Below are 14,590 nucleotides of genomic sequence, written 5' to 3' on the forward strand. Positions count from 1 at the left end.
CTGATCTTCTTATCTTAGTGCTGTATAGATAAAAAAAAAAAAAAAAAAAAAAAAAAAAAACCTGCTCAATTGCTCTGTAAGGCTGCTTTCCTGCAAGTACAGATTGTTGAGACTGGAGAGGTCCAAAATGTAGCTAATGTGATAAACAATCAAAATAGAAGTTTACCACAACTGACTGAGAATTTTTGTTTTATTCCAGTTTTAAGTTTCATCACTTGGCTAACATGCTTTATCTGAAGTTTCCCAAAGTGCAGAGTGAAAAAACATGTCATGTAAAATTTCAGGCCAAACGGAATAAATTGGAAACAACTGAAAAGACAGTTTTATAATGAAAGAGGCCAAGCAACCAAACTAGCTAATACTAAAGAAAACTTCTGGTATTGCATACTTATTATATGATATTACACGGGAAATTGTGCTAACTTGACAACTTGTTTACCTTGAATTCTTCAACAATAATACTCAAAGCTTCATGTCCAGCTTGTCTCATATCTTCTAACTCCTGCTTATGCTTTTCCTGTACAAAAATATGAAAAAAAATTATATACAACATATACACATGACATAATATTAAGAAAGTAAAGACCAAGTATTTTCCTCATTTTTGCTGTCTTTCATGAAGAAATGTACACCTCTAGTATTTTTGGATATTGTATATATGCTCAGTTCAACTTGTTCTGAATATTAAACATTTTTTATTTCTTAATTTAACTTTAGTACTTCACAGATCATTCTAAATGGTTCTCTGTTTTCTTTTCTTTATTTTTTTTTTCATTTTGTTTCTCTGATTTTTCTGTGGTTGTTTTTTTTTTTGTGTGTGTGTTTTTTTTGGGGGGGTACATCTGTGAATGGTAGAACTTCTGAAGCACTCTCTTAGTAAAGATAAAAAAAAAGATTGTGACTTTAAAATGTTGCTGTAACGTTACCTACTGACTAGGTTACTAATACATTTCAATGTTTTGATTATTAGATTCAGCTTTCTCAGAACCCTTCTCCTGCTCAACACATCTTTTTCTATCTTTTCATCTTTTTTAATTCTTAAAGTTCTTAGGAAGTCTTGCATAAGGCATTCTGAATATGGTTTTCAAATAAAACTCTTTTATTTTAGCCACAGCAGTATGTAAAAATATCTGTGGACAGAAACATTCTTTTTTTTTTACCTTTATATAAAAATGCTTCTCCTATGGTTTACAATGTCTGCAATGTGAACACTTCATTAAATTCTCAGCATTTAATTATCTATGAGCAGCAATGCTTTTTCAAATCATCAATAAGTAAAACTATGAAAAACTTTCCCTCCTCCCTCATTCTTCAGTTGAGTGATCTTTTCTTAAATCAGACTGTACTGTAGATGATGTGTTTTCTTCACCAGTTTTCCAATGTGATTTAAAACAAAGACATCATGAAACTTATATTGCAGAGATCACAGAGCAACACCATACAGAACTTGCACCACAGATCTATTGTTTTTGAATGAAATTCAAGTTGAAATGAATAAAATTATTTGTTTTCTAAGAGTTCCATGTTCAAAGTAAAACAAAAAAAAATGAGTATCAAACAAAACATGTTCAATTTCATTATGAAAGCTCATATAACACCATTAAGAACAAATTCACCAGTCTGTAACTCCACTAAATTTGATTAGAAACTTTTGCTCAGTTATTCAGTTAGTTTCTACTGAAAGGGCCATCTTTGCAAAAAGTCTGAAATTATTATATTAAATTATATATACCTATTATTGGCCCAATAAAATGAAACATTCAGATTTTCTTGAATAAAACGGTTTTGTTTGTTTGTGAAGCCCTGCAAGAACAACTGAAATGAAGCAGAAAAACAAAAGATGGAAATATTTTGAAGTGTAAATAAACAAAGTATTACTTTGAATAACAATACACAATACACAACAACATCTGCATACATTAGTTTAATCGCATTGAGATACATAAATATCACTGACACCGTAAGCAAGTAAACTTAGATGTTTTGCATTAAAAAATGCTGAGATGGTCATATTTTTTACAGAATAATTCTACAAAATTGGTTGAAGAGAAAAATATGATCGAGTGTTTAACTCCAGAGCTCCACGTCACAGTGAAATAAGCTCACTGTGAAAAGTGTACAGAAAAAAAAAAAAAAAAAAAAAGAAAGGAGAGTACTAAAGTAAGTACAAAAAAAAAGTTTAGTACAGTAAGTACTAAAGTTTAGTACAGTAAGTACTAAAAAAGCATAACAAGGATTCAAAAATATGATAAAAAGAATTCTATAGAATGAGGATATTCATTTTCACTATGTGTTCAAACAGAAAAAATACTGAAAGAGAAAGCATTCCTTGCTGAGAAAAGCCTTTAAATGAGAACAGATATAGCAATAAGATTTCTGTTAAAGATCTGTCAGAACTACTTTAAATGAAACAGTGTGTGGTGGTTTTACTCAGGTGGTTGGCCGAGCTCCACCACAACCACTCTATCACTCCCCCTACTCAAAGAGGAACAGGGAGAAAATACGATGAAAAGGGCTCAAGGGTTGAGACAAGGACGGGGAGATCACGCAACAATTATCGTGACAGGCAAAACAGACTCAGCATAGGGAGATAGTAAGACTTACTGCCTAACAAGCTAGACTAACAAGCTAGAGAAGTGAGAAACAAAGGAAAGATATCAAAAGCACCTTCCCCTCCTCCGCCCTCTTCTACTTCCTCCCCCAAGCAGTGTGGGGGAACGGTGGCTATCGTCAGTCTATAGCGCTTCTTCTACGCTAATCCTTCTTGATCACTCGTCCCCTGTGCTGTGGGGTCCCTCCCACGGGATGCCGTCCTTCCCGAACTGATCCAGCATGGGCTTCCCACAGGCAGCAGCTCTTCAAGAACTGCTCCAGATATGGGTCCATTCCACGGGGTCCATCTATCAAGAACAAACTGCTCCAACCTGGGTCACCTGCTCCTGCGTGGGCTCCTCTCTGCGGGCTATAGGTCCAATCTGGAATCTGCTCTAGCAGGAGTCTTCCACAGGCTGCAGCCTCCATCGGTGCAGGTTCACCTGCTCCACTGTGGTCTCCTCCATAGGCTGCAGCGTGGAACCCTACTCCACCGTGGTACTCCATGGGCTGCAGGGGGACAGCCTGCTTCACCATGGTCCTCACCACAGGCTGCAGGGGACTTCAGCTATGGTGCCTGGAGCACCTCTCTTCACTGACCTTGGTGCTTGCAAGGCTGTTCCTCACTCCTCTCACTCTCCCAGCTACTGTGTGGCGCAGTGTTTTTTTTTTTTTGTTTTGTTTTGTTTTTGTTTTGTTTTGTGTTGTTTTTTCCCTGTTTAAATATGCCCTCACAGAGGCACAAAACAACATCACTTATTGGCTCAACTCTGGTCAGCAGTGGGGCCCTTACCTAACATGTGGCAGCTTCTAGATTTTTCTCACAGAAGCCACCCCTATGGCCCCCTGCTACCAAAACCTTGCCACTACACAGTGAGACACAGTGGATCAAGTATGTTGACCAGCACGGTAACATATTTCATTCCAGTAAAAAGTTATCATAATATAAAGAGTTACCTAGCTTGTGGTTGCATAGAGATTGCAACAGTGTTTTTTTAAGATTCCATAAATAACAAAGACACTGAAGATTTCTTGTCTGTTTATCACAGGTTACCACAAATTACCACTAGCAAATACACCATGATTAAAAAGGCAAGCATTGTATATAGATAAAAAGCTATTACAACATTACCAGAAAGCGAATTTTTATATGTAGTAGATATCTGGGGAATAGTACAGATTAATAGTAATGGCAATTAAAAGGTATGAAGGCAATGAGACACAGTAAAAAATAGTAATATAGTAGCAAAGACAGATTAGCATAGGTTCAACAAGTTATCAACACTATTGTACTGAATATACCTATGGACTGTGAAGTTATCAATACTATATCAACTACACTTATGACAGGTTATAAATATTGACTACTTATGGCAGACTATGTACATAAATACAACTTTAATAAAACCACTGATATCGCATCAAACTGTTCTCAGAAGTGGAGGTGGGAGGGAAGGGCAATGCTAAATAAACCTCAAAGGGATCTAATTATAAAATACTGACCTCAAAATGGTCTAATTACAAAAGAAAAAAAAGAAAAAAACAAAACAACAACAGCAAAAAAACTCTCAGGAGAGACAGATAATCAGAAATAGGCTCAGGAGCAAACAAATAACAAAGTTTCACTTCAAATATAATCTGCACTACACAGTTTGGAGACAGGCCTCCACAGCAAAGGTAAAATTTGTTTACAATGTCCTATAGGAAAGGGAAATTTGTACAGCACAACAGGGCATTCTGTCCATTCTGGACAGAAAAACAGCAATTTTTATATCTCTGAGACATAAGAGGGCATAGGTTACCACCTCTTAGAGCAGCCAACAGATGCTGCTAATTTGTTTCACCCAAGAGAACCAATAGATGAGGTTTCCTATTCTCTCAGACAAAACGTTTTTACTTTTCCCAGACTATTTTCTGCTTTTCAGATGGTAAATTGCTGTTCCAGTTCCTTATTTGTACCTTTATGGATGGTATCCTCAGGATGTCCCCATTTCTTAGGTACTCAGCTGCACCTCAGGAGGCAAGTGGTACCTTCCAAATATACTCCTGGTTCATGGGTCAAGAAATCTTCAGACTGGAAGGCATTTTCTTCTGCTAGCGTTTTAGCAGATATTTTCTGTCAGTATTGTTCCCATTAGGGCCAAGTCATATTTATGGCTGCTCCTGTCAATACAGTACCCCTCATTGGCATTGTTGGGCAAATCAAGGTGCAAAGCAAAAAATTTAGTCTGTCTTCTTACAATACATTTCTCAAGTTTTTCAGAATTAGTAGTTTGTCCAAAGTCACAAGCCAAATGGGTTCAACTATGAAAACAGAGGTATAACCATAAACATGAAGATCCCATCCAACACTAGTGTATCTACTTTAAATATTCCCTAAAGTAAAGGAAATTAATCATTAGTAAAGAACTAATAGTAAGGAATCAGATTGCTAGAGCTGACACAAACAAAACTATGCCTGTGGAAGTCAGAAGAGAGAATGAAAGTACATTCTCGTTTAAGTTTAAGTTCCTATAGTCATATTGCTTCCAACTAAGGGCTTCATACAATCTGATGAAGTTTGATGTAAATGCTACGCAACAGTGCCTGCTTTACGTGCCCATTTGCAAGAGTGACTTTCATTTCTTTCTTAAGATCACTTCTGCAAGTCTGTAAAATATCAATTCAAAATCTTTTTATCACTCAATGGGATGTGCATTTGTTCCATGTACTATCTAATAAGGCCACAAAAGATCACTTTAAAGAATTCATTCTGGAATTATATTTATTGATTTACCATCTAACAATGGAGATGCACCAAAGTTCCTGAGTTTCATGCTTTGGCTCTGAACACCAGGGAAACATTCAAAGAAGAACAGCATATTCATTTGACAAGCAATGATAATGTACGTAACTACTCTTAAAATTCATAGAATCATAGAATATCCCAAGTTAGAAGGGACCCAGAAGGATCATCGAGTCCAACTTCTGGCTCCACACAGGTCCACCCAGAAACTCAGACCATAAGACTAAGTGCACAGTCCAAACACTTCTTAAACTCTGACAGTCTTGGTGCTGTGTCCTTGGGGAGCCTGTTCTAGTGTGCGACATCCCTCTCGGTGAAAAACCTCTTCCTGATATCCAGCCTGAACCTCCCGTCGCAGCTTGACCCCATTCCCACGGGTCCTATCACTTCCTACTAAAGAGAAAAGATTGGTGACTGCCCCTCCACTCCCCCTCATGAGTGTTGTGGTTTATCCTGGCTGGCAGCTAAACACCACGCAGTCATTCGCTCCCCCTCCCTCTCTGGGATGGGGGAGAGAAACAGGAAAGTGAAGCCTGTGAGCTGAGATAAAGACAGTTTATTAAGATAGGAAATAATAATAATAGTAATAATAATATTTACAAAACAAGTGATGCACAATGCAATTGCTCACCACCCGCTGACCGATGCCCAGCCCAACCCCGAGCAGCCGGCCCCCCACCCCGGCTAGCCACCCCTATATATTGTTTAGCATGCCGTCAGATGGCATGGAATACCCCTTTGGTCAGTTTGGGTCAGCTGTCCTGGGTCTGTCCCCTCCCAGCTTTTGCTGCACCCCTAGCCTGCCCACTGGCAGGACAGAGCGAGAAGCTGAAAAGTCCTTGGCTTGGTGTAAGCACTGCTCTGCAACAATTAAAAAATCAGCAAGTTATCAGCACTCTTCTCATCCTAATCCAAAACATAGCACCCTACCAGCTACTAGGAGGAAAATTAACTCTGTCCTAACTGAAACCAGGACAGCGAGGAAGCTGTGACTGCGATGAGGTCTCCCCTCAGCTTCCTCTTTTCCAGGCTGAACAGGCCAAGTGACCTCAACCGCTTCCCCTCTAGGCCTTTCACCATCTTTGTAGCCCTTCTCTGGACACTCTCCAATAGTTTCACATCCTTTTTGTACTGTTGTACCCGGAACTGCACACAGTACTCAAGGTGAGGCCAAGTTAAAAAATTAATACTCTAGATGTAAGAAAGAAAAAGAAAACTCTAAAAATTCTAAATAGTGTAGATCTGAAATTAAGATGTAATATTCAGATTTCATATTGGACAGAATTTTCACAGAATGGCCAAGGTTAGAATGGACCTCTGAAGATCACCCAGTCTAACCCCCCTGCCAAAGAGGATTACCTAGAGCACACTGCGCAGGATAGCATCCAGGTAGGCTTTGAATATCTCCAGAGAAGGAGACTCCACAACTTCTCTGGGAAACCTGTCCCAGTGCTCTGTCACCTCACAGTAAAGAAATGCCCCTCATATTCAGCTGGAACTTCCCATCCTTCAGTTTGTGCCTGCTGCCTCTTGTCCTGTCGCTGTGCACCACTGAAAAGAGTGACATCTCTTGACACCTTTCCTTTAGATATCTGTATACATTGATGAGGTCTCCCCTCAGTCTTCTCTTTTCCAGGCTGAACAGACCCAGTTCTCTCAGGCTGTTCTCTTATGACAGATGCTCCAGTCCTCTAATAATCTTAGAACTCCTCTGAACTCACTCCAGTAGCTCCATGTCCCTCTTGTACTGGGGAGCCCAGAACTGGACACAATACTCCAGCTGAGGCCTCACCAGGGCTGATCAGAGGGTGAGGATCACCTCCCTTGACCTGCTGGCAACACTCTTCCAAATGCGCCCCAGGATACGTTGGCCTTCTTGGCCACAAGGGCACATTGCTGGCCCATGGTCAGCTTGCTGTCCACCAGGACTCCCAGGCCCCTCTCTGCAGAGCTGCTCTCCAGCAGGTCAGCTCCCAGCCTGCATTGGTCCTTGGGGTTATTTCTCCTGAGGTGCAGGACCCTGCACTTACCTTGTTGAACTTCATGAAGTTCCTCTCAGCCCATCCCACCAGCCTGGTGAGGTGTCTCTGAATGGCAGCACAGCCCTCTGGGGTACCAGCCACTCCTCCCAGCTTTGTGTCCTCATTAAACTTGCTGAGGGTACACTCTGTTCCAGGTTGTTGATGAGTAAGTTGAACAAGACTGGACCCAGTACTGACCCCTTGGGGACACCACTAGCTACAGGTCCCCAGTTAGACTGCACCACTGAGCTCAATGCTCTGAGCTCTGCCATCCAGCCAGTTCTCAATCCACCTCACCAACCACTCATCTATGCCACGCTTCCTGAGCTTGTTTATGAGGATGTTATGGGAGACAGTGTCAAAAGCCTTGCTGAAGTCAAGGTAGACCACAGACACCACTCTTCTCTCATCTTCCCAGCTAGTCATCTCATCATAGAAGGCCATGATTTCCCCTTGGTGAATCCATGCTGACTACTCCCGATCACCTTATCTTCCACATGCTTGGAGATGGCCTCCATGAAGAGCTGTTCCATCACCTTTCCAGGGATGGAGGTGAGGCTGACTGGCCTGCAGTTGTCCGGATCTTCCTTCTTGCCCCTTTTTGAAGACTATCATGACACTGGCTTTCTTCCAGTCCTCAGGCACCTCTCCTATTCTCCACGACCTTTCGAAGATGATGGAGAGTGGCCTAGCAATAACACTGGCCAGCTCCCTCAGCACCTGTGGGTGCATTCCATCACGACCTTTGGATTTGTCGAAATCAAGTTTGCTTAAATGATCTCTGATCCGATAATCTTTGACCAAGGGCATGTCCTCCTTTCTCCAGACTTCCTCTCTTTGTCTCCAGGGTCTGAGATTCCTGAGGGCTGATCTTAGTGGTAAAGACTGAAGCAAAAAAGACATTCAGCAACTCTGCCTTCTCTGTATACCTTTGTCACCAGGGCACCTGCCTCATTCAGCAGCCGACCTACATTTTCCCCGGTCTTCCTTTTTCTACTGATGTATTTGAAGAAATCCTTCTTATTGTCTTTGAAATCCCTTGCCAGATTTAATTCCAGATGGGCCTTGGCCTTCCTTGTTGCATCCCTGCATACTCTAACAGTGTCCCTATATTCCTTCCAAGTGGTCTGTCCCTTTTTTCACATGCTGTAAACTTCCTTCTTCTATCTGAGCATTGCAAGGAGCTCCCCGCCCATCCATGCAGAATATATGCATAAGACAACACGTGCTTTAGTGTTAAAAATACACAGGCCTTCAGGAATAGACCAAATAAAGCTTTAATGATGACAATAAGAAAATGGGATTGAACTTGGGACGTTTTCTTACGATCTAAAGCCAAGTGACTCCAGGCTCTTTTTCTTTCGGTAGGCCCTTGTGAATCAAACTACTGTAGATCAGACTGATCAGAATGCCTGGTGAGCTTCTGAGAGGTGTCAAAGGGCAGAGAGACATCCTGAAATTACTGTGACAGCAAGGATGGGTTTTGGCCACCCAACTTCCAGCTGCTTGTTGCTAACTGACAACTGCATTAGCACTTCTTTTAGATCTTTTTAGCTGAATTATTTCCTAAATCATTTCCATCTAAGTGAATCATCGTTGGCATAAATAATTTAAAGAGCGTTCTTAACATACCCTGCTTTTCTGTCAATATGTTGGACGTTTGCAAGTACTGAGAAGGGTGAGGATAAAACCTCCCAAAAGGGTACTATGTAAGATCCACAGTAAGACGATGTGTTAGATCCATTGCAGGGAGGGTACAAAAAGGAAACCTCAAACTGATTCAGTTTAATTCTAATTACACCGAAATTTATGTATTTTCTGCTACCCTTTTAAGAGGCAGACTGTCTTGAATTGTTGGGGTAAGGGCATGCAACCCACCAACTCTGCACAAATTCCCTTCTAACTTTTCATTGTGGCATGCCAGCACACTTTCCACACTTTAATAGCAATAAGTAGAACTGTACTGGAGAAGGAAAGAAGAAATAGTCACACTTTCTTCTCATTTAATTCAAAACAATCATAATTCATGAAAAGTGGATGCTTAGAAAAATATTGTGCTAATGTTCCTGACATATCAAAAATAGCATCAGAAGGACTTGCTACTGCAAATGCCACCTGAAAATGCAGCAAATGGTTGCACATCAAATTCACACAATTCAAAATCAATACTTTGTATCATAGTATTGCCCCAGAAGAGTAAACACCCAAATAATTTCATGATCTCAGTTCTATAGTGGGCATAACCAACACACAAACACAACACCAGGCTTTTTTTTTTTTTTTTTTTTTTTTTTTAACTGAAGAAATTATTTTTATCATGTCTGTAAAATTTGTGACATTTTCTTCAGTGGTATTTTTCCCCCACGGATTTTTCTCTTGTGATCAGAGCAAATGAATTCTTCATCTTATCAGTAATAATTTGTAATACAAAACACAGCAGTAATACATGGCCAGTATCACACAGCAGTACCATGAGATTGCATTTATAGAGGGGAAAAGTGATGGATAAAATAAAATCAATTCAGGTAAATACCTCATTTTTTTGCTTATTTTCACTAATCAAATATGATCCATAGAAATAAAATCCTTTGTTTTGGGATCAACCAATATTATGTGCTTCTTGCATTTTACATTTATTCATAAATCCTGTTTAAAGAAAAACCCATCAGTAAAAACAGGCCAATAAAATGGTTAGTTAACACAAGTACCCATTTTAACTCTGCAGATATTTTTAACACCTTTTAACACTCTTACATTACTGTGTATAATGTGCAAGCCAGTTATCTGAGTTCATGCTAACTGCACAGCTTCTGTAAGGATTTTTATCTCCAGAATTACCTGCAAGTTCAACCCAACATCTTTGAAAGTGATACTCTTTCTTCCCTTCTAATTTTTGTATGAACTCAAAAAGGCAAACCATAATTCCTTACATGCAAATAAATTAGAAAGCAAATTTCAAATCTGTCTTTCACAGTTTTTCTGTATACTATTAAATCATTAAGAATCTTCATATTAGACTCAATTCCTCCATTACACCTTTTCCCTCTCCACACAAGTTATCAACTGTTTTAATCCAAATCATCATTTTTAAAACTAACAAACAACATTTAGTGTCATAATTATTCTGTTAATAAACCGGTAACTTCTCAACAACCCAAGCACAGGCCAAAATATACATATATATATTGAGTACAACAGAACTAAATCACTGAAAAAAATGAGTTAAACATGATGAGAATCAATCCACAATGTCTCATTAACATACACACTACAGTGTGTTATTGTATATAAGATACAGATTGGTCACTATTTCTATTTGTCTGAAATAATGTGAGTTATCCAGACCTAAGATACAGGATTGCCTTCAGGTCTATAGTAAAGTAAATATCTTCAGTTTGGTCATATTGTCAGTTTCCTGGTGAAAGACACAGATGAAAACTTAACAATATAAGAGCAAATATTTTTATAGTAAGGAAGGGAAGATTTCAGATTTTCAGATATTACCAACAGAGCATGCAGTATTTAAGTATTTAAGTTCAGGAACCAATGAGATACTATCATTTATTTTATACAAGCAAATATTATTGCTACCTGGAGTATACAATGACAAGAGTTTGAAATGAATAATGCAGTGAGGTAACAAACAAAATTTCATGTCATGAGGACACTTCCTGCTTAGTTTGAAATGATCCAAGCTGGAGCTGAGTGAGTGTGAATGGACCAGTCTGCTGGGAGACATTATGAATGATTGTATGTGAAAAAATATGTAAAGGAAATAGTACAGGAGAGCTTGAGCATACCCAGAACTAAGACGTAATTATAGTCCCCACAGCATCTGTAACAACTCTTCAAGCATCTGCAGTATATACCATGGATCTTTACTCTGCTACATTTAATACATTAATATTGCACAAAAAAAAAAAAAAAACAACAACAACAACAACAAAAAAAAACTACAGCATATAACTGCTCATTTATTCCATAGGATATAGAGACTCTCCACTGCAGACATTAACCAAGAAAAGTCAGAAGAGATCTAAGTAGCAATCAGAACTTGTTCATTAATTTGATAACTAAATGTTCTTAGCATTAATGAATATTTTGCTAGAAAAACGGTATATGGTAAATGATTTGGTTCAGGAAGTCTTCTGTGACTGCCATCAGGTTTCTAAAATATTACATATAGATCTAATATATAATCTGTATATTACATATATAAGATGCAGATTCTTGGTAATAGAGCTACAGCTGTGCCAGGGCATCTTATGCCACTGATGCTTTGCTGCTTCCCCACCTTACCTAGATTATGGGACATAATATTCAGAGAAAGGAAAGAAGAAAGAGCAAACAGGAGAACAAACCCAGGGAAACTGACAAAAGAAAAAGCTGATTACATGGGACAGAAAAGACTGAGGTACTCAATGTTGCCTTTGTGTCAGTCTGCAAATAGTAAGGCTGGTATTACTCAAAAACAAAAAGGAAGCATACAGAGGTTGGAAGCAAGGACAAGTAACCTGGGAGGAGTACAGAGACATTATCCGAACATCCAGGGATGAAATTCAGAAAAACCAAACTGCAAATGAATTTGGCAAGGGATATCAAAGGCAACAAGAATGGCTTTTCTAAGTACAAAGATGACAAAAGGAAGACCAGAGAAAATGCGGGCCTACTGCTGAAGGAGTGGATCTTGTCACACAGGTTATGGAAAAGGCTGGACTGAAGAACAGAGGACTCACCCTTAGCGTTAGAAGGTCAAGTCAGGGAACCCTTAAGCAAATTGGACATACTTAAGTCCATGTGCCCTGACTAGATGCACACATGAGTGCTGAGGGAGCTGGCAGATGTCATCATAACCTTGATAAAAATTTCAGGAAAGAACAATGGTGACAGTAAGGACCTCTTCTTCCAGTCTTAACTACTTGTCCAACTTGGAATGATCTTAGTCTTCCAAACTCTATTTAAAAATCAGACATGTTACTTGAAAACCAATCAATCAAAAGCAATTTTCCCAACAAAGTTGGAGCAGCAAAGCAGCTCCAACACAAAGTGCCTGCCATAGTTATTCAGTGATACAGGTGCCTTCCCTCTCCCTAACCCTGCCTCTTTCCACATTTTATTTCAGTACAAATAATACTGTCTAATCAAATTCATTATTGCTCAGGCAAATTATTGTCCAAAACAATAAGCTGAAGACAACACTCAATGAAGATTAATTTCTGCCATGAAAGATAGAAGTAGACAGTGTAAATAGAGCAGCTTCTAGAGATCCCAAGTAACAACAGAAAAAAAAAAAAATGCAAACTACATCATCTCTTCTTTTTGTGAAGAAGTAATTGCATTAGGAATTTGATACTGAAGTACACAAATCCCCTTGCATCCTCAAAAACAGAACCAATGTTTGAAAATCTGAATACAACTGATGAAAGGTATGATGTGTAAATTGAACAAAGTAACTTATCTTGCAGGAGAACCAGAGACATAAAAAACCATCACCTCCCTCAAGCTATAGTAGTTGTTCCATCAGAAAGGTGACAAGAATTTAGATCAGAAGACAGAATGAAGAACTGCCTGGGAAACTAAGCATCAAATCAAGAAGTTTGGGATGATGCCAAGAAAGACGACAGCAAGGCCTTCAGCTGACAATCTGCAAGATAAACTCCTCTTGACTATGTTGTTCAAAAGAAAAGAGGTTTATGAAATGAAATAGAACACCTGACACTTAGGTCAGATTGCCCAAACCAGAACACAAACTGCATCTGCAACTTCAACATTTCCTTTGCATCCAGAGAACTGCTATCAAATTATCAACACCTAGGTTTATTTGTTATACATACCTCAGAAATTGCTAAATAATTTAAGCATGTAGAAAAAAAAAAAAAAAAAAAAAAAAGAGAGATACAAAAGATACACCTTCACTAAAAACAAGTAGTTAATCAAGGAACTTGATACAGAACTAATTTATTTTCCCACATTTTAAAATGCAAGAACAGTACTACTTTGGTTTCTGAAGAAAAGGGTTTGTTGCCTAACCTCAGAAAAAAATCCCAGCTGGAAGGAAGCCTCTCTCACAGTCCAGAAAAACATACACAAGTCACAAATACACAGATCTTACAACAAGTCCTTCTTAGTTTTTGTTGTGTATCTTATAGAACATATGCAGTTCTACATTCTGGATGACTATATTTCATTTACTATAAAACCTCACATTAAACATAATACATTGCATAGCATGAATTCCTATTGTAACAGGGCAAATGCATTTCCAAACACAAAAATGTTATATTCCATGCAACTGTGATTTAAGTTCTGATCAGTATAAAACTACAAATACTACATTAATTAGACTTCTGCTTCGGACATCCCTTGCCCTGCCCTTGTTTACTAAGGTCTGTTTTCTGGCAATGAGATAGGCCAAATTGGAGTAAAATATTCCAAATGATTTAGCCTGTGGAGTATCCTCTGGATCTGAGTTATTCTCAGTCTGACTTTACTGATTAGGAGTGGGATATTTATTTTTCTCAATTTATAACCACAGAATTAAATCATAAAATCACACAATCATTCAGGTTGGAAGGGACCTCCTGAGGTCATCAAGTTGTGCCTCCTACTCAAAGCAATATCAACACTGAATTCAGACCAGTTTGTTTAGTTGGATCTTGAAAACCTCTAAGGACTGAGATTCTATAACCTGTCATGGTTTTGGCTGGGATAAGGTTAATTTTCTTCATAGAGGTTCACACAATGCTGTGTTTTGGATTTTTGAAGAAAACAGCGGTGATGATACACCATGTTTTTTAGCTGCTAACAGAGCAGTGCTTACACAGATCCAAGGACTTTCCTGCTTCTCATGCTGCCCTGCTAGAGAGGAGGCTGGGGGCACACAAGAAGCTGGAAGGGGATGCAGCCATGAAAGCTGACCCAAACTGATCAAAAAGATATTCCAGACCAAATAACATCATGGTCAGCAATAAAAGCCTGGGTAAAGAAGGAGAAAGCAGGGGGACATCTGGAGCAATGGCATTTGTCTTCCCAGGAAACCGTTATGTGTGATAAGCCCTGCTTTTCTGGAAGTGGCTGAACACCTGCTTTCTAATTGGAAGTAGCAAATGAATGCTTTGCTTGCAAACATTGCTTTTGCTTTACCTAGTATACTCTATTTAAACTCATGAGTTCTTGCACTTTTACCTTTCCA

The 14,590-nt window shown here is 38.9% G+C and overlaps 1 protein-coding gene and 1 long non-coding RNA gene across 6 annotated transcripts in view; one reads left to right on the top strand and one right to left on the bottom strand.

The window, feature by feature from the left end:
* CCDC91 (coiled-coil domain containing 91) overlaps positions 1–14,590 on the bottom strand; it is a 138,844-nt gene that overhangs the window by 92,564 nt on the left and 31,690 nt on the right. For 4 of the 5 annotated variants that reach the window (XM_035348222.1, XM_035348232.1, XM_035348196.1 and 1 more), the window contains exon 6: positions 440–517. The exons of the other annotated variant lie outside the window; for it this stretch is intronic. In XM_035348222.1, coding sequence (XP_035204113.1) covers positions 440–517 — 78 coding nt within the window. The remainder of the gene's footprint in view (positions 1–439; positions 518–14,590) is intronic. 5 annotated transcript variants of the gene reach the window in all.
* Positions 4,639–7,439, top strand: LOC118179194. Its single transcript, XR_004756392.1, has 3 exons — positions 4,639–4,649; positions 7,023–7,027; positions 7,304–7,439. It is a non-coding gene; the product is annotated as an uncharacterized LOC118179194 (long non-coding RNA).

This window comes from Oxyura jamaicensis, chromosome 1, assembly GCF_011077185.1.
Source record: "Oxyura jamaicensis isolate SHBP4307 breed ruddy duck chromosome 1, BPBGC_Ojam_1.0, whole genome shotgun sequence".
Classification (NCBI taxonomy): domain Eukaryota; kingdom Metazoa; phylum Chordata; class Aves; order Anseriformes; family Anatidae; genus Oxyura; species Oxyura jamaicensis.